This window comes from Anguilla anguilla, chromosome 5, assembly GCF_013347855.1.
Source record: "Anguilla anguilla isolate fAngAng1 chromosome 5, fAngAng1.pri, whole genome shotgun sequence".
NCBI lineage: Eukaryota > Metazoa > Chordata > Actinopteri > Anguilliformes > Anguillidae > Anguilla > Anguilla anguilla.
The window spans coordinates 45,560,122-45,587,794 of record NC_049205.1 but is presented as its reverse complement, the minus strand read 5'-3'; the positions used below and the strand labels follow the sequence as shown (position 1 = coordinate 45,587,794).

Below are 27,673 nucleotides of genomic sequence, written 5' to 3'. Positions count from 1 at the left end.
TTGAGCATCAGCCACAGTACACAAAATCAATTTCATTCCACTATCAACTGTTATCAGTCTTAACATTTATATCTATTCCTATGTAGGGATTAAATGGCTGAAGTTCAATTTAGTATTGAGTTAAATCTATTGGGTCCAGGCTTTCCATGATGTCATTAAGGACCTGATGTCATGGCCAATAAATGCTTTAGTCTCATTGCATAAACCTCCTCCATAGCTTGAAGCAAATAAAAGTATTCTGTCAGGCTAAAACCGAGAATCGTTGTCCACATTATTAATAGCTGTAGCTACAGTATTTTGCAATGTTTCTGCTCTTAATCCCACTACCAACTTTATATCTTATCTTAAAAAGTACTACATTACTTAATCAGTTGACAGCCCTACTATATGTCAATTACATACAGTATATATATAACACATATATGGCAGCTTGTGAAAGATCAGGAAACAGTCTGGAGCTGAATCCAGTTCAGAGTTGCACTACATTTCCACTTCCCTATTGCACATTAGCAACTTCTCTGGTTTGGCCAGACAACTGCAATCTGCATGCACTGTATGCACAACAATCACAGTCTTCTGTTGCAATGACTGCACAGCTCAGCTTCTGGATCACACAAAAAGCAGCATGTGACTGAACAAGCTCCAGAAGACAAACATGCTCATATGTAGGCCTGCACTCCAAAACTGTAGTGGGATGGGCCTAAAAATACATGCCATTCAAAATTGGGAAAAGGGTAAATAGTTTCTCTCACGTACTAGCATTTTTTATCTTCTCATCATCCATATAATTTAAGTGAAGAGTTCAATTAAGTGAGATCAATGTAATTACAACAAAGACCGACTGTACTTCAAGCACAATGCCAAATAAACGCTAATGATCTTCAGAAAACCTCAGAGAATGCACTATGATCATTTATATGATGGATTCGGAATAACTGACCTTTATTTTGCCAACATGCAATAAACAAACTGACCTTACCTGGCATTCTGTGACAGAAATGTATGGTCTCCTAACTCTTGGTTTTAAGATGATCCCTGTCATGACGGAAAAGGCAAAGGGACCCATGTTACTTTGTGGCTGTTATGTTTCTTCCTCACATTCAAAGGCCATTAAACTATTAATCACTGTGATCAAATTCAAAATTATAATAGTAATGGCCAAATTCACAATATGGCTTTCCCAAACTAATCGTCCCAGGAATAATTACCAACTTTCCCACTGTACCTTAGTTGATATTTCATGAGTGTTTGCTGTTATGATACACCCCAGCCCCCTGCCCTTATTCTAAATTACTTTGAGATCCACAAAAGGTCCAAAATCAACATATTGTATTATGCTAAACATCAATTTAGTCGGTGAATAAATGGCACCCAATAGTCTATGAGAATTGCTGATGTACAGCCTGTACACAGATCTCGGGTACTCTATGTGTAGCTTATCAAATAGTTCATTAACACATTCAGTAAATTAATTTTGCGGAAGGCAATGTGTACATGTTTTGTCAACCTACAAATAACAAATCACTTTTGGTCCTGAATATTTAAAAGTTGATGGCAAATCAGTTGACTAGTGCTGTGTTCAACTACACAAATGGCCACACTATGATTTGCCGACATCTAAGCAGCAGATGTATTTACAGCACAACAAACAGGCCTTCTCGGAGAACAACCAATATGCAACATCCAGATAATCCACTGTCCTTCACAAACTTTAGACAGCTTCCAGACACTGGCCATTTCTCATATATGTAGCATTTTAATGCAGATTTACAGGCACCTAATCAACCAGCAGGGGCTGCTAGAGAGCAATGAGATGCTGCAATCCCAGCCAACTGAAGCCTTTCCTTCCTTGGACACAACGGCCTGCAGGGCTGCTAGGCACCCTGGGCACTATCATGTTCTGGACTTGGAACCAGACAGTGGAGCCCATCCACACGCGTGTGCGTTAACAAGATGAGCCTCCACCAGCCCTATTCACAATTCTTACCATATGTTTGCATGGAGCATGGCATTCCTACCTCTTTAAAGATTTTGGCTCAGTAGGCTATATGAATAAATCTTTATGCGTATTCATAGTGGAGAAGTAGAAGTATGCATTCTATTGCTCATTGTACATTGCAATGGCAAACACCTCAGTATATACACACTGTTGATCAGAAGGCACACAAATCAAGATTTACACCACAGTGAACTGCAATGTGCTGTGAGGGCTGAATTTATTAGTTGACCATATAAAACTTCCTTGAAGAAAACATTCAGTTGGATGCTGAACCCATAACAGCCTCGTAAAATTCTGGTATATATGGCAAAAGCATTCATTCAATTAGAAATCTAATTTGCCGGACTGCTTCCAATCTGTCCTATGGATTTTTATCTAAACATAGTCAATTCCTTGGGTACAAATTCACACTTATCCATATGGTGGCATACAAAAACCTTTTAAGATACCCACACCAGAAGTAAACTTTTGATAGAATGCATTAAAGTGTTTGTCTTCTAATGGTGCCAATAACAATTTTTCTTTCCTTCTGCTTTTGTCTGTAATTAATTGCTTGTCTGTGCTTATTTAACCTTTTTAGGGAAATAACCAGCATTTCCATCTAATACCGTATGCTGTGTTCTGCAAGTCACTACTCACATCTTAAATTAGATATACAACTATTACAGATAGAATACATATCTGGTTAATCATCAAAAGCTCTGGCTGGGCCAGCAAGTAAAGAAGCAAACCATGAGCACCAACTGACAATGACCAGGAGCCAGATATATGGATGCATAACTAAAGTATTTCCATCTGCAGAGGGCAGTATGTTAATTGTGTAGGTGTTAAAAATGTTCAACAGCAGAAATCAGTGTCCTGAGTTTGGGTGTAACATCAGTGCAGTGGAGATTTATAAACATCTAAAATCCATAGAGGGACCTTAATTACTCCGGTAGGAAGAGTACTTGGGTAGGTTCTACAGTACATTCAAAAATCTATTGTGCCATATTTCCTAAAGCATTTGTATTCAAGAGTGTGTCATATTTCCTCATAGTCTGAGTAGATTCCAGTTATGCACTGTAACATTGGTGGTTCCATATTCCTCAACAGTGTGCAGATCTAAGAACATACATCATAATTTGCTATGTCTCTGACATTTATTAATGTTTTGCTGCTGATATATTTGAGTACTTTATGCAGTGTGTAGCACAGGACTTTTTAGTATATTCTTCACAATGCAAATGGTATACCAACAAAGAATTTCCTTATGATTTCTTACCACCATAATCTGACCATTTCACAAAGGATCATTTTCCTCTACTGAAATACAGCCCTACATAGAATGCAGATTATTTATTTCCATGAAACTATGATCCATACTGGTCAAATTCCCTAAAAAAGACCCATGAAAAGAAAACACCAATTATGATTAATATACCATAGAAATTAATCTATTTACACAGTACAATTCAGAAAACCGATTGGCAATTATTTTGGTTAATAAAATCAGAATTCCAATTACAGAAATGTTTTACACAACAAAAATGTTCCTCTCTTGTAGTGCATTTACAGTGTGATATACAATTGAGTTCCACATGATTAATGAGAACCACCCGTGCACTTCTTAGATTTATGTGTTGGTAAACATAATTAGTCACACATTATATTATTCCAAGCCATATATCCAATGCCCAATATGCCTCAGCTGCCAATTTTTATGTTGTATATAAAGTAAACAAAAAAAATACAACAGTTATGCTCCAATATCAGCATTTTAAAAAATACTTTTTACTTCTTCAGCATCTCTATGAATAAGTGACTTACTTAAAATGCTTCATTAAATACAAAGAAAATACTAGTGATAATACTCCTCTTTAAGAGACCATGCCAATCTATAAATATTTGCACACTGTTACCATCTTCTCATTGGACCAACTGGTGGCAATATTTAGCCACTATGCATTCCTTCCACTTTGAAATGGTGCTATCACACACTCTAAGGTTTCCTGAAAAAGTATGACAAATTCATTCGATTATCTCCTTTTGCACTTCTCGATTCCAAACCGCCCCTCATGTATTCTCATGAGCATCTCTTGGCGTAGACTGTGCGGAATGACTATTCTGCTCTGTCTCAGTACCATCCCATTTGTGACACTGAGTTCTGACCTGATGTGGTAATATCTTGGATATGATCCTTTTCCCCATCCATGATTGATGTTATGGATCACAGCCTGCAACTCCGTATCTTTTGCGGTCTCCTGCTGTGGCTTCGTGTCTGACATTGGCAGTGTGGAGGTAACCACAATGACATGTCGCTTCCACATCTTCTTCAGTAGAGCTCGCACGACTCACTGTGGGTGCTTGTGACAGTGCATCTGGTAACACTATGTATTTGCCTGGAGTGTATAGGAGTTCGATGTCATACCTTTATATTTTGTTCATCAGGCATTGGACTCTTGGTGACATTTCATTCAGGCTCTTCTTGATGATGGATATGAGTGGGCAGCGGTGTGCCTCAGCTGTGAAGGTGGGTAGTCTGTATACATAGCAGTGGAACTTGTGTAGTCCAAATACCAAGCCTAGACTTTCCTTTTCTATTTGAGCATATCAATGCTCAGTTTCGGTCATGGACCTGGAGGTGTATTCTACGGGCTTCCATTTGTCACCCTCTGCCAGGAGTAAGACCGTGCCGAGGCCATCTTTGGATGCGTCAGTGGATACTCTGAGTCTCTTTGTGGGATAATAGAAGGTAAGTACAGGAACCATTGTTAGCGTAGCCTTGAGTGCATACCGCTCTTGTTTGTGTTTTGTTGTCCAGTTGAACAGATCTTGTGCAGATCTTGCATGGCTGCAGTTTTGGCTGACAGGTTTGGTATGAATTTGCCAATGAAGTTGATCATCCCCATCACTCTGAGCACTCCTTTCTTGTCTGTAGGACGTGGCATGCTGAGTGTGGCATTCACTTTCTCCTAATCTCGTTCAATTCCTCGTGCTGACAGTACGTCACCTAGGAATGTAATTTCCAGTGCTTCAAATTGGCACTTGGCTTTGTTAAGTTTTAGACCATTCTCTTTGACTCTGTGCAGCACCTTTGCCAGCCTGTCATTATATTCCTGTTCTGTGGATCCCCATATTATCACCACATCCACATAACATCTAACTCCATCAAGACCTTCAAGAATATTCTCCATGCTCTGTGTAAGATTTCAGATGCTGATATTATGCCAAAGGGCATTCTCAGGAAGCAATATCTCCCGCAAGGTGTGTTAAAGGTGCAGTATCTGGAGCTTTCCTCATCTAATTTTATCTGCCAAAAGCCCTGTGAAGCATCTAGCTTTGTAAAACATGGAGCCCCTGACATTTCACGTGCGATTTCTCCACGCTTTGGAATCTGGTAGTACTCACCCTTGATGTTTGCATTGAGGTCTCCTGGATCCATGCAGATTTTCAGCTCCTTGTTGTTTTTGACAACACACACCATGGAGTTTACCCATTCTGTCAGTTCCTGAACTTTTGTGATCACCCCTAATTGTGTCATTCTGCCCAATTCTTTTTTAAGACGATCACATAGTGGTGCTGGTATTCGTCTAGTTGCATGTACTACTGGGTGTGCATCATTTTTCAACTGAATCCTGTAAGTATATGGCAAGACACCTAATCCTTTAAAAACATATGGATATTTCTGCACAACTGAGTTCACATTGCTTGTGTGAGCTTTTGGTGCTGTACATGCGCAATTCATTTGATAGACTCGTTTACAGTAACATGCCCTAAATCATCTGAGGCCTTGTAGTCTAGTAATGACTCACGTGCTTCAGCCACAACTGAAAATAAGACATTGTGCTAGGGTTGGTCGGATGTAAAAATTTTCAAACCGGTTTGATATCAAGCCAAATACCGGACCGGACCGAAAATACCGGATTTTACCACTAGGTGTCGCACGTGACTCAGACGCTCCCGAGTGGAACCGTCAGGCCAATTTTGTTCAGGGCTGCAAAAATGATCTGGGTGAGGCAATGACATTCTAAAACAGCTGTTATACCCATTGTGACGTAGTTAACGTTTCGTTACAGGTCTGTAGCTATGCCCAGGCTGCCACCCTTGATACATACTGTTGCATAAAGATTCTAAGACAACTCAGCAATTTCTCTGGTTTAACGGTTATTTTCCAGCCTGAAATGCAATCGTATTAGTAAATGAATCGAACTTGCAAGTAGTTGGCTATCTCCCTGGATATGAATTAAATGTTTTTAACAGAAAATAATAATAATAAATGCGATTTTATCCACGGAAATGGCTGTACAAAAAGGCAAAATAAATGTCATGGTTGCGATCGCCGTCGCACATAGCACTCATACGGCGGTATGCACTTATAGCTAGCTAGCCATTACTGCAGCATTTTCAGGAATGCAGCTGAAATCCTCTACGGAAAGCAACTCTCATCTACGATCAGTAGGCAGTGTTGTGTTCACTTCGGGGGCTTATTCCGCTCTTACAACTCGTTTCCAGCCCAAACCACTGCAAAGAGAGCGAACTTTTTAAATTTTTGTCAGTGACATTTCCTTCTGATGTCTATGAGGCGACCACGACTAAATTGTGCCTGTCAATCTTTTTTTTTTTTGCACTCAGACAAGTGGCTCCGTTTATAAACAAACATAATATTATGTTAATCACATTGCCATATTGCTTATTGCTAATGCAATACAAGTTGGATTTAGCGCCGTCGGCACAGGTTGCTGATGTAGGCTACTTTTTTAATTTGCCAGAACGTCTCATAATGACAAACGCCGGTTCAGTCAGTTGGCATAAAATCAAACCGGTTTAAGCTAGTACACCGACCCAACCCTACATTGTGCATTTTGTCTTTGACTTCAACTATAAATATGCACTGACCCATTCTCTCGATTTTCTGTCCATTGTAGTATTTAGTGGTGCCAGTTTTCTGTGTATTTTTGGCTTTTCTTTAGTCATCTTAATACCACTTAAGCTAAACAAGTTTGCTTTTGCCCCTGTGTCCAATCTCAATGCAATTAGTGCCCCATTCATAGGCAGCTGGATTCTCCATTTATCCTCACATGCTACTGCATTCACTGCATCAGCATTGCGTGATCAGAGCATTGTCTGTTACCAGTGTTAAGTCACAATGCCCACACACGTATCCGCTAGATCCTCAACATCAACAAAATGCGCCCTTTTATTCTTTACTTTCGGAAAGCATTGCTTTTTTTGCACTGTCTTGGTTGATGTTATAATCCACAATGTTTGCAGTAAAATTTGTCATCGTCTCTTTTTCGAATGCTTGTTCTGCTGCACTCTGACTTTCTGTTAGTGTGACATGACGCTGACTGGAGCTAGCTCACAAGCATATTCTCTCTTGTCTCCTCTAATGTTAATTTAGTATCCCGTAGCAAACGTTTTCTGACCTTTCCATCACAAATGCCAAAAAGAAGTTGGTCGCGTATGCTATGCTACCATGGAATCCTTAAAATCAGCAAAATCACACGTCTGACCTTTAAGTTTTAAAGTCTTAAGTCTTACCTTATCAAATGTGTTCCTGTCCTTATCTCCAAATTCAAAAGCATTGAACACTTAAATGCCTTGCGGACCAGCTACTGTGAGCAGCAGCGCTATCTTTATTGAGTCAGGTTTCTTGCCTAACTCGATTGCCGCCATGAACAGTTCAAATTGTTGTTTGAAAGTCCGCCAATTGCTATCGACTCACTTTCCCGTGAGTTTCAAACCGGTCTCAAAGTTTACATTTTGATGAACTGGGAGCGTGACAAGAATCTTTCACTCCTGGTACCAAGTCACGCTCACTGGAAATCATTGTGTAAATTTGTGAACATACAGCTTATGCTAGTCGTTCCTTGAAGAATTGCCTCGTGCATTTGCTTTTTGTATTTTTTCCCATACGTGATCGTGATGACCTCGTCCTCATTCACGTTCACTTAGACTTAGATTACGGAGCACCGTGAAGGACAAACAGTGTACGCATATCCATTCCATCCACCCAAAGGTTCAGTTATTTCAGTGTAGAGCCATGTGGTATCAAACTAAAATTAAAAATTTTCTGTCTGTGAGACGTGAAAATTTTTCCCACAGACGAAATGAGACTTATTTAAAATTGTTATTTAGCTACTACTAGCCTAATTGCTAGGTGGTCAAGAAACATTTATGATGAAAATGCGACATTATCAAATCAATTCTGTGAAAAATCATTGACACTATAGCACCAGTCTGCATTGTGCTTCCTCTTATGTTTAGGAAGGTAGCCCTACCTTGTCATACTTAGTAACTTAATGCAGTTATTCAATCGTCAACACTTTCTTACAAGACCTAGCCTACAAATAGGCTAGAAAGTGGCTAGCTAGCTTTCAAACTAGCTGCCAAGATCACTGTTTTCAGTCTAAACGACTGTGGGACTTACCCATGGAACTGTATTCTTATCATTGTTTCACACAGAAATGTATTCTTATACAGAAATGGAGCAGAAACGTACAGGATACAAAGGGTAAAGTTGAAGCCAATGGAGAAAAATGTCCTTCAAATTGCAGTCAGACTGCCCATCAGAGAATTCAGCTACTGTAGGTGTGCATGCCATGAAGATTAAAATTCCCACGTTCATATTGTGCTTAATCACCTTGGTTTTGTACATTGAGTTGGGCAGCAAGCTTGTTTTACACTCGACATGTGCAGTAGAGGCTGTTCCCTATTGTTTCGTAGGCTTCACCACCTTGGCCATCCCACCCTCCCCAGTTCCTATGTATTTGCTCACCTTCCTTTTACTTCCACGTTTTCTTTCTGCAATTCACTACACCACTAAACTCAGTAAGTTGCACATCGCCATCTGCTGAGAAAGAATTGTAGTGACCCTTATAATTCTAGTGCTTCACAAGAACCTTAACAGTTCCATCCTTTCCCACCAAATCATGCAGAATTTTACTGGTGAGCACCTTGCAGCTTATGTAAGCCCAATAGACTAATATGCACAGCATATTTATTCACTGGTATTGACAGCATTCTTCATGCCTAAGTGTTATGTGTGGTTACAAGTTGCCTCCATGATTGGCAGTGGCTAAACATTAAAATATCTCAAGCTTTTGATACTTGGATTTCACCCCCTCTCACCCTCTCACACAACATAAAATCTAAATAAAAATCTAACTGCAGTGAGCCCAATATTACTACCACCCAATGTGTGAAATGAGGCAAAATACGTGTAAGATGAACCTATCCAATCTCTTAAATGACTCTTCTCAAACTCAATTTTATTGCAGGCAGCACAGTTATGTAGATCCATTGGATGTGTCATCATACATAATTTGCTGGAATGCAGAATTATTAAAATTCATTTAACGAATCAATGATATAATGCATTCTGGAACCTTATTCCAAAGAACCGTTTATTGCAGCATACAATGTTTAAACAATTATTGCCCAAGGTTACTGTTTTCTTTGGAATTGCCCAGTTACGTTGTGAAAATACAGTACAGTGACCTTATGGTAAAGGGTTTGTTGTATTCAAAATATCAAGGGAATGGGACACAATCATTAAGTTTAAGAAACAAGCATTTCATGCAAAATATATTTGTAGTACAAAAACCTGGGTCATACTCTTAAGCACTGAACGGCAATCTAACTGAATAGATTTGCACAATATAGTAACAGGTCTAGGCATGGTGCAGCAATATGTAGCTACCTGTGAAAACATGCCTGTGCAATAGGAAATTCAATATATTTGATTTGGTACAAACCAAACCATTCTTTTTATATTCACTAAAAACGATAAAAGTCTCTAAAAAAAGTGTCAAATGTGCATATTGCAAAACAGTGATTCCCTCACCTAGTGTAGAACCAGTGATATGGCTAGAACATTTTTCACCAAAAAGCAAGCTTCAGCTTATTCCATGCTTGATGAATAAACCAATGGATACAATTCTAAAAAAAAAAAACACTTACAAAGAGCTATCAATGTGGCTTTCATGTCAGATACAACTATACATTAACATTGGCTAATGTATAAGATTGTGTCTTTTATAAAAAACATTCCTTGTTTTAATGCTTGCTCGTTGCTTTACTCATTCTCTTTACTTGGTCACTGTCCAACAGTGATGATCACATGACAAAAAAAGAAGACTAAAAGAAGCACACACAGGAAATATAATATAGGATCATTACTGCAACACAATTTATGCATACATTAAAAACCCTTAAATAGAGACGAAGAAATGCTTGTGTGGTTATGATGTGGTTAAAACAGTTATTATATTTCTGGGCTCCTTTCTGAGCCATCAAGTGCAAACATATCTATAACCGTAGCCTTGTGTCCTATTTAATAACAGATACTGGCACATTCATCATGTGGATTTCATTTCAGTCACACAAATCTACCATAGATGGTGGCGTCAGGTATTTATACCAGAAAGGAAAAAGACATTCAAGCTGTAGCAGGGTTCAGTGAAAACAGAATGTGACTTAACAATATTTATTCAAATAAATAAAATGTTTTTTCTGGATAAAAATATTAGCTCTATATTATATTTGGCATTGAGTATGTTTTTGGCATTCATACAGTGTTAGAGACAATACAGTAGATTTTAGCTACATGGTAGACAAAGCAGCATTCTCGAACATTGCGCTGAAATTCAGTACAGAAACTGAACAACTTTCCCCAAACTTCATTAAAATACATATGATTTTTAAACCCAAATGCATTACTAGATTATCACAACTGATTGAGTGATTTCCTTGATTACAATATTCATAATCATGCATGAAATATTTCAGACTGAATTGCAATTTTATGTAAATATGCACTTGTGCCAAGCCAACTGCACAGAGCACATAAAGGTTACCTTGGTTACCTGTTGAAATAAGGACCATGTGCACAACAAATGCTACTCTATAATGGCACCATGATGTGCATGACTTGCTTCCTTAACCACAGATGCGTTCCACATTGGGGCATTGCTTTCTAAACTGAGCATAAAATTAAAATTTTTTAAAGGCATCTTGCAATGTACCATATGCTATAATTGTGCACTGAATTAATGAATTAAGAACTCCTTAGTGGATAGCCACAGTAATACTCATCTAGTAAGCAGAAGATTCCACAATGTGCCGATAAATACACTGGGAGCAACATGTAGTAACAAGGAAAGTGAATACATTACTTCACACAAATCCTCATTTTGTTGGCTTTTTTCTAAACAAAAAAAAAAACCTCAGATGAAACATTTGGTAATTGGGTCATCTGCTCCAAATCCCCTGCTCCCCCCCCCCCTCCTCCTCTCCATCCCCTCTCCTTTGAGCATTAGGGGAGAGCTATAGTCCTGCTACTGCCATTGCTCCACTCTAACAGCCACACTTTCCCTGGTCCTGGTTCTGGTTCTGGTCTTCCGTGATTTTCTCTGTGGAGTTATGCCCGTTGGACCACACTGTGCCATCGGGGATCCAGGACTTGTCCGCGCAGCGATCCATCCTCTTCATGATGAGGTCCAGCAGGACGTCCACCACCTGGCTTACATTGCGCCCATTGGCCGCACTTGTCTCAAAGTACGGAATTCTGTTGGGTGGAAGAGCATTGTTTTGCAGTGTTACGGCATTAAAAACAAATCTTGAGTATTTTTTCATCCCTTAATTTTTCCCTTTCTTCCAATTTTGAATGGCCAATTATCATTGCAGGCCTGTCCCATCTGCATAATACCCTCTGATAATTCAGGATAGTGCAGACAAGTATGAATCTCTTCCTTTTTACTGTCCAGCCCTGAATCTGAGCTGTAGGGTCATTGCACTAGCAGCACACAAGCAGGCTGCAGGCACCCATCTGACTGCAGCTGTCATTCTTAGAGCACGTGCAGGAGCTGCACAGAACACTCAGGAGCAGGGACCTTCCAGGAATTTCTGGGCCCTGTGCAAATTCAGTCTCTGTGGGCCACCTTCCCATCTCTTGAAAATGTTTGAAAATAATTACAAGCCATTCGAGGGTCCTCCCCACCGAGGGGCCCTGGTTAATCAGATCTACTATACCACTGTGACACTCCTACTCAGGAGTTAGCCTAGTTAATTATTTGAATACATGTAATGTTGTCTGTTTTTTCTACACTACTGACCAATGACTTCCCAAAATGCTTCCAAGTGTCTGGCAGATACACCTCAATATTTTCCAAAAATCAAGTCTGTATTCAGAACTGAAATATGACCTACACCTAGCTAAACATGATAACTCGATACCTTTCGCACTATTAACACTGTTAACAAAATAAAAATAAATACAGAAATAGCCAGAGACAAAAGTGCATCTGTTGGGTTATGGTGTTACAAGAATGTCAACATGATAAAATTGCAATAACAAAAATAAAGGCTAACTACACACACCTCTGTTTGTATGGTTGGGCCTCTTTCTGTTTTTCCTTTCATTCAAATTTATTTTGTACTACAACTATAAAGCATTTTACTATGCTATATTGTATTAAGATATTTTTTATAAATAAATAGTTGTCTCATAGGAATGTTCACTGCACAGTAGACCTTTTTGGTCACACACACACAATATTTTAATTGGAACATATAAATATTCAATGGAATATTCAACTTAATTTGCATTCCACTAGAAAACACTCACTCACAGTGTTGTTGTGGGAGCTATTCAACATTGCATTAACTGCATTTACAAATTATAAATAATTAAAATACTTCAAAAGATATCCTGTATTAGTGTCTAATTAAAGTGATATAAAATTTTAGTGTATTAGTGTCTAATTAAAATCAGTATATCTCTGTATTAATTTGATCCCTGTGAAATCTGCAGTTTGTATTTGCATGTACATCATCTGGCCGCCACTCTTGGTGAGGATCTGTGACATACAGTATGGCCAAGGGCAGGACAATTTACACGTGGTTGGTAAATGTTTGCTTTCAAAGAAGAAGGTGATCCAGGCTCTCTGCATGTGACAGGAGTTTTTGTCTACATCATCCTGAGCAAACAGTCCTCAACTCCTGCCCTCTAAACAAATGTTTCCCAGAGGACTACTGCATGGACACCTACCCAAATTTCTCCGCTAGTTCCAGGGCGTCCTCCTCCTTCACCTCCCTTTGGCCTTCCAGGTCACATTTGTTACCACACAACACAATATCTGGACTTTCACAATAGGCATGCATCTGTAACTGACCTGTAAATAAAAACAAGATAAATGACTTGGCCTCTCTATCTGATAAGCAGAAAGCACTCTCCAGCTATGAGTTAAACAGTTGGCAAATATATAAAGCATGACTTGTGCAGAATTAGTTCTACTAAATTGTCTCATGAAATGGTAGTTTTGTTGGCATTTATAGTCAGATGCCAGCATGTAAGGACTCACTCATCCAGTTTCTGACACTGAGGAAAGTCTGCTCATTCGTGAGGTCGAACAAGAGGAGGAAACCCATGGCGTCTCGAAAGAAAGCGGTTGTCAAACTCCGAAACCTGAAACCGTGAAGAAAAAGTTCCTGTTCATTCTTTACCCCAAAATAGTTCTGCCAAGAAATACTTGTGTATCAAGTACAGGATACAATGATTTGTGCACTTAATATCATTCATTTCACTCATTTGTGTAGTGCCTGATTGCAATCAGCTTTGCGCTAAATACCTTTAGTGTTATTGTCTACTCTGTTCAGTTACCTATGGTTACCAGTATTAATATCATTTGGGGTTTTGTTCCTAACATAACTTGCCTTGAAAACTGGGATTTGGAAAAAAGCATCAGCCAATTTGATTAACTTCAAAGCATGCAACCATGCAACCATTAGACTGAAGTGCTAATTCAAAATTCTGACAGGTCCCAGTGTTAAATGACCATACAGGGTCTAGGAATCATTGGGCTCTCTTGTATTTTGTGGTGTTGCCTAAGATCATTGATTTGTGTGTTTCATTTTCCTTTCATTGTTTAATAAAGAGAAAGTAAAAGTCAAAGACCATATAAGAGGTCTCTGCAGGGTAATTCCCACAGTTCCTCACCTCTCCTGCCCAGCAGTGTCCCACAGCTGGAGGTGAATCCTCTGTCCCCTCCCAGAATTCCCATCTGGACCACCGGATTTGTACATCTTTAGCACAACACACAAGCAGGCCAAACTTTAGGAACACTAGATAATTATCTCCCATAGGGATATTGCACAAAAAGCCCAGTATTCCTCACTAGTGGAAAACCCAATTTAACAATGTGACATAGGTTTCTACCGTTTGCCTTTGGGATTTAAATGATCATTCGGCATGATATGATGCACCTGAGCTAACAAGATGCTCATATTTGATGAAGTGACGTATCATATTTGTTTTCCAGGCGTTTTGCTAAACTCAGTAGTGCATTAGTCACATTCCTCTGCACTGAGAGTTTCCTGGGAGGCCATTCCATACCTGGAGCTCTGAGATCCATGAACATTTTTCCCAGCACACAGAGGCCAATAAAACATCAGAGAATTTCTCTCACCAAATAACTCTGAGCTTTAATTCTGCAGTAAAATGAACATCTAATTTACTAATTCAGCATTACAGATTGCCCTTAGGTCTTTAAAACTCAACATCTGTGGAATAAAACCTGAATAAAACCTGACAGTTTTATACTTGCACTACCAATACTAATGACAACCAATACGATTTAAGAGCATCATTGAAACATTATTTATAAATACAAAAGCACTACACAAGTCACATCTTCAATGTTGTTTTCTCCCCTTATTTAGATTTTTTTTTTTTATAGCAATTTATTAAAATTTTATATCACTGCTTGACTATGCATAAGTAATCATGCAGTTTCCACAGTCATTCTTAATGCAATAGATATTTGATCACTGTGGAATGGAATGAGTGGTAATTTCACAGTCCAATTACCTCATTCCTGGACAAGATGCATATTTAATAATAATTACAGGTGGCAGAAGGAATTGAGAGAGAAATTGAATTCATGGTCTGATGGCATGAGCGATGACATCACAGGAAGGAGTAAAGCAATTGAGTAGATTGGTGGTAACAGTATGTTTTCAGACCAATTAAACAAATTATGTTCAAAGGTGCCAAGAGTGTTTTCTGTGAGATAGTTAAAACAGAGAGTGTCCATGGCTGAACATAGCAGAGATTTATGCATCTGTTCTGTGAGGGACATTGGCTTGTTGTGTGTTTGGGGCTTCCAACTAAACTCTTTCTTGGGATTCATTCTACTGTGTATATCCTGACTGCATAAACATTCAAATCCAACTCACACAAGTTAAATGAAAATTTTATAGTGAACATATGACAATTTCTCATTTCAAACATCCCCAGATTTTAAAAGTACATTTTGAAATCTTATCCAGAGTTCTTATTTTACCTTTAAAATTAATCACTTACCACTCTTTTCTCTCTGAAGTCTATTCCAACAGTTGTAATAAATTTGGAGTTAAACTTGCCATCTGTATACTGGTAAAGGAAGCTGGTCTTGCCCACTCCAGAGTCGCCAAGTGCCAGGAGCTTTATGAGGTAGTCATATTCCCCATCAGACATAGTGAGAACTTTTTTCTGTCCTGGAAAACATAACAAAGCACCATTACGCTATTACTGCTCATATAAGAAATCAGTCAACAAGGAAGGCTGAAGTTGACAGAAAATGCAATTCTGAAACATGTACAGTGCTGCAACAAAAAGTTTTTTTGGTTTGTGAATTCTGCGACAGGTAAGAAACAATATCTGTGCACTAGTTCTCTTCTACAGTAAGACTAGCATCCAAAAGGATCTTCCTTCATGGAGATGCTACATTGGCCAACAGTGAAATTAATCATCAACTCCCTTCTGAATAACTGTAACCATAATGGCAGCCATGCAGTAACTCAAGATCACAGGTTAAATCCCAAATGGAGCACTGTCATTGCACCCTTGAGCAAGGTAGGCTAATTAACCTAAATTGCTTCTGTAAATTATCCAACTATATGATGGTTGATTTCAATACTTGAAATGGATGTTGTGTAAGTCGCTCATGATAAGGGACCCTAATAAGCATGTAAATAAATAATGACACTGTGGTTATAGGTCCCCTGATCCACCTACTGATGCTTACAGGAAATGAATAAAGGCAGTATTTATTTTACTACTGCCAGACAATAAGACACATTCAACAGACACATTCAATACCCTAACCCTACCATTAACCTTCATTAAAGAACTCATTGATCCCATAGTTGCCCGATATATCTGGACTTTAAAAGCAAACATTCACTCTTTTCTTCTAAACCCAAGTTATTTCAAGTGAACCATGCATATATAACAAGAAATTAATAGGACTGTGACTTCAAAAATATCTATTATCAGATGGAAAGGGGACAAACATTGTTTTTACTAGTCATGGCTATATGCATGTTGGGTTCAGCCCTGATAATTATTTAGTGCAAGCCAGGTGGCTTATGACAAAGCAGCAGCACATTTGCACACACGTGTCCATCCGTCTGCCTCTGGTCTTGGGAGAGGGAGAACAGAGTTTAGGCTATGCAAGTTGTTTATCCAAGTGAACAATGGTGTCTATCAAATGTTAATGAAAGAAATAAACAGAGCGATTCCCAGAGAGACAGCATGAAATCCATCATATGACTGCGCTGTGTGGAAGCATTCAGACAGGTCCTGCATTCTTTTACTCTCGCCAGTGCTTAAATCCCATTCTGCAGCAGCTTAACACCTGCAGCAAAATTAACTTCCGTGATAAACAGTGTGTTACTGTGGCTGCACCTCCACTCCAGGCCCTCACTAGCACCAGGGAAAAGCATGAAAAACATTGGAGCCTTCCACTGGAAAACAGTTTGTCTGCACTTGCATATCAAGCATGTGCCTGCCTGCTGATGCCATTCAATTAATCTACAGAAACAGAGACAAGCTATTTTCTCTCAGTGGACCATGAAGGCACATGCGCAAAACATATGTATAATTTACCCATGACCACAAGAACATTACAGAAAAAGAATGCAAATGTCTGAATGCCTGACTTCCGCAGAGGCAATGCAAAATTAACCCTCCTCCTCCTACAGTTAGCCAGCCTTCTTTTTTTTTTTTTTTTTTTTTTTTAAACAGGATGAGGAAGCAATGTGAGCCATCTTCAATTAATCAGATTAACGGCAGCAAGTCAAGTGAAATACGACTGCATTCAGCAGACACTTATCACATGAGCTTCGCGCTCATTACCCTGATAAGGTCTGAAACCGACGGGGAATTCAAGAGGAAGAACATTCAAATAAATATGCTTAAATCCAGAAAAAAATGAGCAACACATTTAAGAGCACAATTGTCTGTGTGGAATATTACATTTTGCTTATCCGCTGTCAAAAAACCGATGGGTTTTATCTGTTTTTTTCTCCCTCCACAGTTCCCAAATCCCTCGCCCAAGACACTACTTCACTCTAGAAATGTAACTTGTGCTTCAGCAAAGCCCTGTCTCAACATTAGTGTCATCTGAACTTTAGGAAGGAAGCTCTAACAGTAATGACGACACTGAGAACAGGCTCATCAACCGTTAAGCAATGCCTTGCAGCGGTCATTGCAGCAGGACTTCACAACAGAAACGCGCAGAAAGATGAAGAAAAAGCACACGTTGCCCGAACACAGCGTCTGATGGATTTGCTCAAGCGCTTTGTTGTTCATTGCACCAGAACAAGAGAAAGCACCCCTGGGACTCATTTATTCAATGGCACTGCATGAGCACGGTGTAACGCACAGAGGAAAGCACAGTAGCAGAATGCAACCTGCTCATACAGGGGGGAGGCCAAGATTGCTTCAGCCATTTTACGATCTCTCTCCAGGAGCACCCCAATTCATCACAACCCAACAGCATGAGCAAGACTTGTATGAAGAATACACAGCTGGCAAATTTAAAGACTGCAATGTGAACCCACCTGACGCCCCCCCCCCCCCCCCAAGACAAAAAAGAGAGGGACAAAAGCAAACTTCTCTCAGTATATATTTTAGCATAACATGAGTCTGTGTAGGCAAGTTTAAGGTCCTTTATTTATCAACACAGAAACTTTCCTTTACCATATTACTGCCTTTGGTTCATGCCCAGAAGCCCACAGCTAATTTCTGAAGTGCATTGTTGCTGGTCTCTGTAATTTCAGGAACATCTGTTGCAGTGCATAGACACAGAAAAAACGTATCTGGCTTATGCACTGTCAAGACATTCTGAATGTAAATAGTATTACAGATGGCTAATCCAATGTGGGAGATCAAATTCTGTCCATCATCAAAATTCAGAAGGCCCTACTGAATTTTCACTACTCTGCTCAGATAAACTTCCATCACATCATAAACGTAGATAGTTCCAAAAATTCAGAGAGCCTTAAAGAGAAAAAGTTTAGGAATCATGAACTCACAAAAAACGATTAGTCTAGACGCAGGGTACATTTGGTTAATTAGGCTTACAGTAATGTGTAAATCAAAATTATTTTGTAAGGACATAAAATAAGACTGCACTTAACTGTACAACACACTGCACACACCAACCACAACTTCATGGCAAATTGCAAAGCTTGGAAACTGCACTTGTCCTAATCATGTTCTAAACATTCCAAGCAAAGATCCCTGTCACATGACCCAAAATCCTGTGTGTGTGTGTGTGTGTTTGTCTGTGTGTGTGTCCATTCCCAAGGATTATCCCAGGAGCACACACCTTAATACGTTGTGTGAAAAAGTAGTTTCACCCTACAGTAAACCACCATCCTCCTCCCTTTCTAAATATTTAGCAACGGTCCTCCACCCTTGCAGCATGAGCTCCAGAACCACGCTAAATCTATACACGACTGCCTGAAAGGCATTCTAAAAAATGATACTGGTACAGGAATCCCGAAGCACAACATTCTTATGAGACTCAATTACCGCAGTAGGACAATTGTAGCAAATCCTCTGTTCTTTGACATCAGATGAATTATAGACTAATTCTGCTCAATTCCACCCCAACAGTTGCCAAGTTTCAGTGGTTTCTCACAGGTAAGTCAATTCATATACAGAAACCACATTACAGCCTCCAGGGCTTACCCCTCCAGGCTGGTAGACTCCCCAGGACTGACACTGAAGGGCAGTAAGGCAGCTGAGGGAATCTCAGCCCCTCCTGAAGGCTCTACCTGTTCTACCCACCTACATAGTAGAATTTGTTTATAGTCAATATAGCAGGCTGAGCTTTGGTGGAAAGGAGGTGTCGGCAATGCCAAACCAAATCAAGGCATACTAACCTGATATACTTCCAAATAAAACATTTGAATTATTGTTCTGAGAACAGAATATCCTATTTAACATATGCATGCTGTTCAAATAAATGGTTTTCTTGTTAACATGTGCAGTCAGTCCAGTAGCACTAGAGATATTGCGGTTTTCATTGCCAAAATAGTTGAGTTCCTCCAACCCTGAATGAGAAGCAACCGTTCACTTTTTTTAAATGACAAGAGTTTTTCCAAGAAACCATATATTAAAATGACTATAGATGTTAAGAAAATGTACAAAGGTAAAAACTTTTCGTCAAATTTGATGACAAACATTTTGCAAGTGGAAACTGAGATTATTCTTAATGATCACAATTCCACAACCATTCTGGCCTCAACGAATGTGTCTTGTAAACAGTGGGATTTCATTTTAAACCCTTGCAAATATATTCACAGCATGCAGTTGGCATTTTGTGAAAGCCAATCTCTTGATAAATTAAGGTTGTTGAAAATTTGTTTACATCATAACTATGTGGTTAAGCCTTTTTCAACACAATGCAGGTTTCGCTTGTTGCCTTTAGCTGTCAATCATCTCCATTCATTTTACACAGATGGTTTTAGGTTTCCACACTCTCAGCAAATGGGACCCAACTGATTTCACTGGTCAGTAATTGAAGCAATTAAAAATTGAACCGCTTTCAGTTGTAATTATTTGCCATTTTGGAACATACAGCACAGTAAATGAAAACATAAATTGGTCTGATCAATTGAAATTCTTGTGAATATGGGATATCTTTATTTTAGGGCATATATACCCATTTCTGGTATAATATGGCTTTTAGGGGGGTAAATCGTCATTTAATATATATAAAACGTTTAATTAAGAGCAATTAACGTCTTATTAAGTACAATTAGCAGAGCATTACAATTCAGCGCTGGTTACTACGGTTGGAACAAAACCAACATAGGCCTACTCAGACCTCAGGTCCACGGTTGAAAAACACGGATCTATAGACTCACCCACGAAGACTTCCACCCATGAACTCGGCCCACTGATTTCACAAATTAAATCTACCTCCTCGTGGAAGAATTGTACTAATTAGCAAATCCAGGAGATTGGAACAAAATACTGGGGAGGATTTTGACTTAGTAAACCTGGATGTTTCACCTCTACAATTGAAGCGCCGTTTAGATCAGTCGCTCTCAAACTCGGTCCTCGGGGACCACTGTTTATTCTGGATTTCATTCCAACCTCAACTGCAATCCCAGAATTTTAACAAGATGTTAATTTGTGTGGGTGCGCGCACCTAATTCTACTAATCAACCACTAGAGTCTTTACTAAGCAGCACCTTGATTAGTAATCCTTTCTGGATAAGACTGGGGACCCGACTCTAAAAAATGAGAAGCGCCTAATGAAGAAAAATTGACACCTTATTGAAATTCTGGAATTGCAGTTGAGGTTGGAATGAAAACCAACATACACAGTGGTCCCCCAGGACCGAGTTTGAGAACCACTGGTTTAGATGCTAGCAGTAAAAACGGTCCCACTTTCCAGTGAGCAACTTCGACTTGTCCTCAAATTGAACGTTGCCGTCAAATATGGAGAAGGAACTTTTTCTCTTAACAGCAAATGACATTTGTTTGGTTAATTTCCGTCCATAACATACTTGGTGATTGCATTTTCGATTTAGAAGCAATTACGCTAGTTCTGCAACCGTACTGTGTAGTGATAACTGTCAATATGTAGCCTACTCACTTCGTACATTAGAAAAGCATACAAGTTTCAGAAATGACTGGCGATTTCACAAGTAATGTGTCTGTTTACTAAGAGTAAAAAAAGTTCAGCTAGCTACAGTCTATGGCTACGTAACAAAACCAGCACATCCAGGAAACACAAATTAGGTGAATCAACTTACCACAAACGATAAAGTTTCTTTCCGATCTTTTGGTTTTAAAATATAGGTAGCTATAGGCTATTTGTTAATACGCTTCCCGATGAGTTCCCTTTGGCCGCTATAATTCGATACTTTTACATTCCTCTCTATCCCATGTAGCTACAGTTGCACTCGTTTTTATCTAACATCACTTCCCGTTTAGTACTGAACCGAGTCCCTCCTCCTGCATAATAACCCAAGACGTGGAGACAGTAGCCAAGACTGCCGCACCGCTTTGTTGCATGGTTGTAACTTGACACTGCTGTTGTACACAGGTGGTTTTGTTTGTTTAGCTACTTTTTTGTAAATGTAACATGAATTTTTAGAATATTGTTTAGGTGTGAATAAGTGGAAATCATCAAAGCAGTACCAGTATTTACAAACAGTTAGTTTGCATATAAACCACGTTTACATTTAACAAATAAGTAATACGTTTATTCAGTGACAATATTCAGAATGACACCACTGAACCTTTTCTTTAAATTACGGTATACCCCTTATTTACAGCAGGTAGATTAGGGTCACCAGAAACTGAGTGAGCTATATTACGGAAGCATTGACGATAGTGCCATCCAGTGGAACTAAAATTAACGGCATGGTTACTTTAAAACACCTCAGCAAAACTGCAGATTCCATACATTGTTGATCTGGTGTGTGCACGAGTTACATAGTTTCAAATTTAATGTTCAGCCAACAGATTTGACTGCGCCAAAACTGAGACGACGAAGGCACTTCAATCAGTACTGCCAATATGCAAACTCTCAGTCCTGGTAGCACAGTTAACTTACACTTAACAGGTAAACAAGACAATATTATCAAGTCCGTTGAGAAACTATTTGCAGTCCATTGAGAGAACTTGGTTACCACATTACTTATTTATATTATTATGTTCTAACTTTTCCCCGCTCTGAACCACGATTGCGTCTTCTTGGTTGATAGTAGAGTGGGTCATATTCTTGTTGAGCGGTCTGAACATGGGTTTGTAAATATAAACTCCACCTGCAACCCCAAGAAACGTTGCCAGGGCCATCCCAGGAAAGGGGATCCTTCGACGATACATGATGATCCTTTTAAGTTAGCAACCGGCCTTTTCAGTCACATTGAACCTCGGTCACTTTGCGCTGGTACCGTATTCTTTGGCTATAAAAGTGAAAACATGATCAACGTTAGGCTTCTCTTGTTAGTCATCCAACATAGATTGTCGCCGGTAGGCAAACTGGTTTGCTAACGCTATTCACAAGTTGTTTTGCATTGTTTTGCAAGTGAATTTGCATTAGCTGCTTAGCGAGCTAGTTACCAGCATGACAACGTGGTAACATACAGTAGTCTACACTGTAACATAAGCGCTAGCTTGCAAGGTAAACCAACTATTGTATGACTGCGATAACTAGTCTACTGTTACTACTGTTAACCATCATGGTGCTAGACATCCAAAATGAATCAATATAGCAAACATGTATCACAAATACCTATTGCCACTCACCACAATGCGTAGTATTAATATTAATACTGAAATGCCTCCCTTCGAGGAGACGAGGATAGGTCAGGCCAAGAGCGTAGCAAAAAAATAAAAAATCTACGGCGAGTCAAAGTGGACAGACATCTCCACATTTTATTGCGGAAAACCACATCGAATCTAAAGTAATTGCATCATGTGCATAATAAAGCCACATTTTTCGTACACGAATTAAAACAGGAATAATTGGCATGTCTCCTTAAAATCATAATTTTGAAAGCTAAATCGCAGATGAATTTGCGTTTGTTAAATATATGACGTCACAATGAAAACACGGAAGTACACTATCTGAAATTGGAAGTCTTGTTGCATGTTAGCTCGCTTGAGCTACAATGGAAGCAAAAAGTTGCAAACTTGCTGTAGCTATATAGCTGCTTAGTTCAGTTACAACATTATTCATTTTTTGTCGTCGTGATGGAAAGGATCAGAACACGACTACAACTGGGCGGAAAATCGACTTTTTCTGAGCCAGTTAAACTGAGGAAAAGGAAATCAAAATTGTACAGTCCAGACGACACGACAAGCCGATTTGAAAATGGTGAGATATAAATGCATTCCATGTAAATTTTGCTCCTTAAAAATAACAGACCGTGTTAGCTATACAATCACCGCAACAATTTAGCATAATAATTAACGTGACACTGTTGCCATAATCCCAGAAATGTATGAACTGTATGGAGGCATGCATAACCAACCGTGGATGCAGTCAATTTCAGCCATAGTTCACCGAAGCTGAACAGTAGATTAATTAATATCACACATTAATCTGTGGCCTAATCACTACACACGAATAGTGATCATGTTCTGCTTGTCATCTAACTCATCGCATCATACTATTTTGCCAGACATAAGCCAAATGCTACTTTTATATGTCAATGTAAAGGATCTGTATACATTCATTTCGGGTTCCCTTGGCTCCTGAATGGAACTCATAAGAAGCGACGTCCTGGTGTTTTGTTATCATATCATGTCATATCATATCCGGTCAGATCATCGCAAATTTCTCCATTATACTGCACACAATCTTACAACCTTGCTCCTTGTTAATCATGCATAACGATATACCTCCCATTTAATTCCTATATGAACAACACAGCGATTCAATATTAATGTCATCATTATTATTATTATTATTATTATTATTATTATTATTCATAACCAAAGAGGTTGTAGTACTATTAATGTTGAGATGTTTTCTTATTTCTGTTTTCTTAGGTTTCCTTGGAGTCAATGTTATTTACTTCACAGTGGCATTTCGGCTCATTAATTGTTTCCTGGTGCAGACCAGCTTTGTCCCAGATGAATACTGGCAGTCCCTTGAAGTTTCCCACCTCATGGTTTTCAGATATCCTTTTAAATTCAATATGATGATATTGAAAAAGGGCTGCATTTAACCATACAAAGTGAATTACACTGTAGTTTGACAAACAAAACCAGATATTTTAAAATGTTTTAGTAAAAAGAAAAAGATATTTAGGATGTAACATTAGATGTGTATTTATTCCAGCAGAATTTTGCCATGTTACTCTGTGTCATATTAGTATGTTCAGGTTTTCTCAAGCTAGTTCTCTAAGCACCTTTTTTTCCTTTTTTATCAATAGCTGATCAGTAGTCTCAAAATATAGGGGTAGTGTAAAATCAGTTTTTAGTTTAAATAGTTTTTTCAATCCTGGATTTTACAATGAGCTTCCTTGTCTTCTGTTAAATCCTTAAAATTCTTACATATGGCTATCTTACCTGGGAATGGACAGAGGGCATCAGAGGCTATGCTTATCCACTGTTCTTTGCAATTATATATAAAATTTTGCACTTTCTAAGTTATGATATGGTTCAGCTCTTGGTAAGTGGACAAATGCCTACAGCTGTATTCATCCCTTACTGGGCAAAATATTTCATCAAGCAGCCATCCTTTTCTGTGCTCTCACTGTGCATTTTTAAATTGCAGGTGTGGTTGCCACGTGTGATGCAGGCCCTTCTCGCTGCATTGGCTGATATCAAACTTTATTCTCTTATCCAAAGATTAGAGCAGCCTTACATTACCAGATGGATGGTAATTCATCTTATCCCATTCATCTCATTTAAATTGTTTGCGTCCATTTTGGGCTTCAATAGTTGTTCCTCCAGCTGAGAATTTTTAAACAGAGCTTGTCTAATGCTTCTTTCTGTTGTTCTGCTATCCAGTACTTCTGTCAGCTTTGCTCCTGGTTCACATGGTACTGCTGCACAAGGACACTGACCAACACCATGGAGACTGTTCTCACCACATTGGCTCTTCATTACTACCCCCTGCCAGGTTCCAAGATGTATAGCAGGTCGGACGCACTGCTGAACACAAGTCTTTAGAAACATGGAAGGAGTTTTAATCAATGATCTTATAAAAAAAAATCAAGTGTGGCTTCTTAGTTTATGAAAAGACCAGGCTATAATCATACTTGATTTCATTTTAGAATGTATGTAACCCAGTCCTTAAAATCCAGAATATGTTTTTGTTCAATTTACAATGGAATTTATTTTTAATTTTTATCAAAATTACACCTTATCATTTTTCTTAGCTCAAAGTACTTGACTCTGGTTGCCTTGGCGATCCTTGTTCGACCGACAGCTCTTATTGTGTGGCTCCCTTTATTGGGGTGGCATTTCTGGCAGGAACATGACAAGCTGAAGCTTCTATTACACCACGCCCTTCCCATAGGGTAAGTGCTGTCATATGCAAAGGGCACTGTTTGGGTGAGCTGTCTCTTTATGAACATAAAAACATAAAACATAAAATGCCTGGGATTTCTTAATCATATTGTGCCTTAATTGATGAATTGCATTTCTTGTTTCATTTTGCAGGGCTCTAACATTAGGGACCTCTACAGTAGTAGACTGCATACTGCATGGCAAGGTAAAAAAAAGTGTAAATGGTTGATAGTTGATCTATAAACTGCCCATATCTGTATCAGACATCACATTTTCTGTACAACTGGGGTAACCAACTCTGGCCCCATTGAATTCCAGCTTGTTTTAAATTCTATACACAGAATCAGAGGGAAATCTAATGCAGTTGACTTGACTGTTTTTACTTTTCCATTAAAATGCTACTATAGACCTTGGTGCGCCAAAGCACAAAGGCAGGTGTTCCCAAAAAGATTTTCCCTAAAAATAAGAATGTGTAGTTTTTCTTTGGGAAAGTGGCATCATATGATTTCAGTATTCAATATTGCTGATGGGGGGGGGGGAGGGGCAGAGTATTGAGATTTGGGACATTATTCACAAAAGCACTGCATACCTGATAAAGGCCCGTACAGACTGTTGGCATCCTTAGCCTATTCAAGCCTGATCAGGCTCATTGTACAATATACTTACATGAAATACAGTAATGTAGCAACTCTTTTAAGTTTCTAACCAGCTTCTGCTTTTTCCCTCAGTGGACTCCGGTTCAGCTAAACTTCCTCAAGTTTAATGTCCTGCACAATGTGGCAGAGTTTTATGGGTCTCACCCATGGCACTGGTACCTCACCCAGGGATTCCCAGTTGTTCTGGGCCCTCACCTCCCTCTATTCCTTCATGGATGCACTCTGGCCCCAAAAAAATACAGGATACTGTTGATAACTGTTATCTGGACAGTTATAGTTTACAGGTAACACCATATGCAGGTCAATTTGCTGAAATGGTCTTTGATCAATTTTAAAAAATTGTTTGCTATATAAACACTTCTTGTTTCCATCCAGCTTCCTTGGACACAAGGAGTTCAGATTCATTTACCCAGTGGTGCCGCTATGTATGGTGTTTTGTGGTGAGTGTTTTTATGTGCTAAACACTTTATTTTCCCTCTATTTCACTTAAGGGTTAATAACATGAAGAGCATCTACAACAAGAACTGTCTTTAACTGTACAGGCTTAGATTGCATAGCTTTAAAAAATGTAATGTAGGACATAGCACAAATATAAAAAATTGAAAGTAGTTAAATTTGGATTTGACTTACTGCAGTTATTAACTTTAATATCCCTCCATATTTGTTTTCAATTATTGTATGTAATATGATTTTAGGATTTTCTCTGGCAAGCCTGAAAGCATGGAAGAGGCCTGCCGCAAGTGCTCTGCTGGTTTTGAACCTCATTCTAGCACTCTACACTGGACTTGTCCACCAACGTGGAACTCTAGATGTCATGAGCCATCTACGGCAGTTGTGCGACATCACTAATCCACAACCAGAGATCCTCTTCCTCATGCCCTGTCATTCCACACCTTTCTACAGGTATCAAGTAGTAGCACCATATCCTGTTGACTTCTAAGTGTCCCTCTCCTGGGAACAGCTTAATAAGAATAGACCACTGTTCCCAAAGATGTACAATTAACACTGCACTCAGACATTAGTGTTTTTTGATTAAAACATTAAGCCTAACAAGGCAGTCTATCATAGCATGATTCACCAAAATGTCCTCTGCATTAAATTATGTTTGCAGCCACATGCACTGTCCCATCGGGATGCGGTTCCTACAGTGTCCTCCAGATCTGACTGGAAGCAAAAGCTATGTGGACGAAGCAGACTTGTTCTTTGCTGATCCCAACGGTTGGCTGAGAACCACTTATCCAAACCCAGCATCACTACCTTCCCATATGGTGTTCTTTGACGTACTTGAAGAGGTATGATTCCTTCAGTCTCCTCTGAACTTCTACAAACCATCATTGAACCTTCTGTAAACCTTCACACTTACAGATGGATATTTAACATATAATCAATTTCCTGTGTTTCCAGGAGATATTAAAGTTCTTGGAATCAAACAAATACACAAGAAACATGGAAGTTTTCCACACTCACATACCTGAGGGGCGAGTTGGAAGAAGCATCTTTGTCTATGAAAGAAGACTGTGAACAGAACAGCAGCTTATTACTTGTCAAACCTGGAAAAATGCCTCTTTTGGCAAAAAAGAATGTGCACTGTATAATAATCGGTTTAAATACATTTGTTTTTTACCTTGTAGATGTACATTTTCATTAAAAACAGTAGCGTATACTTAAAAAGGTTTAACATTATACTTACTTTTCTTGGCTTACTGTCTGGGTGAATAATATTCC

The 27,673-nt window shown here is 39.0% G+C and overlaps 3 protein-coding genes and 1 long non-coding RNA gene across 9 annotated transcripts in view; 1 reads left to right on the top strand and 3 right to left on the bottom strand.

Annotated features, from left to right (window-relative positions):
- LOC118227185 overlaps positions 1-7,959 on the bottom strand; it is a 31,757-nt gene extending 23,798 nt beyond the window's left edge. For all 5 annotated transcript variants that reach the window (XR_004765199.1, XR_004765198.1, XR_004765195.1 and 2 more), the window contains exons 1-2: positions 7,520-7,959; positions 980-1,035 (exon numbers count right to left, since the gene is read on the bottom strand). This is a non-coding gene — a long non-coding RNA (uncharacterized LOC118227185). The remainder of the gene's footprint in view (positions 1-979; positions 1,036-7,519) is intronic.
- Positions 7,960-9,363: 1,404 nt separating this feature from the next.
- Positions 9,364-21,211, bottom strand: rab27a (RAB27A, member RAS oncogene family). 2 transcript variants are annotated; one of them, XM_035420121.1, is made up of 6 exons: positions 20,180-20,389; positions 15,342-15,514; positions 13,977-14,062; positions 13,342-13,445; positions 13,029-13,152; positions 9,364-11,546 (listed from the first exon to the last, which is right to left on the bottom strand). In XM_035420121.1, exons 2-6 carry the CDS (start codon positions 15,492-15,494, stop codon positions 11,336-11,338), a joined length of 678 nt encoding a protein of 225 aa, XP_035276012.1. In that variant the 5' UTR covers positions 15,495-15,514; positions 20,180-20,389; the 3' UTR covers positions 9,364-11,335. The 2 variants fall into 2 exon arrangements, with proteins under 2 accessions (XP_035276012.1, XP_035276011.1); XM_035420120.1 differs by lacking the exon at positions 20,180-20,389 and adding an exon at positions 21,077-21,211 and having other exon boundaries at positions 9,366-11,546.
- On the bottom strand, positions 21,076-22,179 carry LOC118228532 (protein PIGBOS1). The gene has a single exon (XM_035420122.1). The coding sequence runs from the start codon at positions 22,152-22,154 to the stop codon at positions 21,963-21,965; it is 192 nt and encodes a 63-aa protein (XP_035276013.1). The 5' UTR covers positions 22,155-22,179; the 3' UTR covers positions 21,076-21,962.
- Positions 22,180-22,869: 690 nt separating this feature from the next.
- On the top strand, positions 22,870-27,633 carry pigb (phosphatidylinositol glycan anchor biosynthesis, class B). The gene is made up of 12 exons (XM_035420119.1): positions 22,870-23,148; positions 23,826-23,955; positions 24,333-24,450; positions 24,556-24,660; positions 24,792-24,922; positions 25,163-25,303; positions 25,446-25,497; positions 26,021-26,232; positions 26,324-26,388; positions 26,644-26,851; positions 27,060-27,240; positions 27,353-27,633. The coding sequence occupies exons 1-12, from the start codon at positions 23,025-23,027 to the stop codon at positions 27,467-27,469; spliced, it is 1,584 nt and encodes a 527-aa protein (XP_035276010.1). The 5' UTR covers positions 22,870-23,024; the 3' UTR covers positions 27,470-27,633.
- The last annotated feature ends 40 nt before the right edge of the window (positions 27,634-27,673 follow it).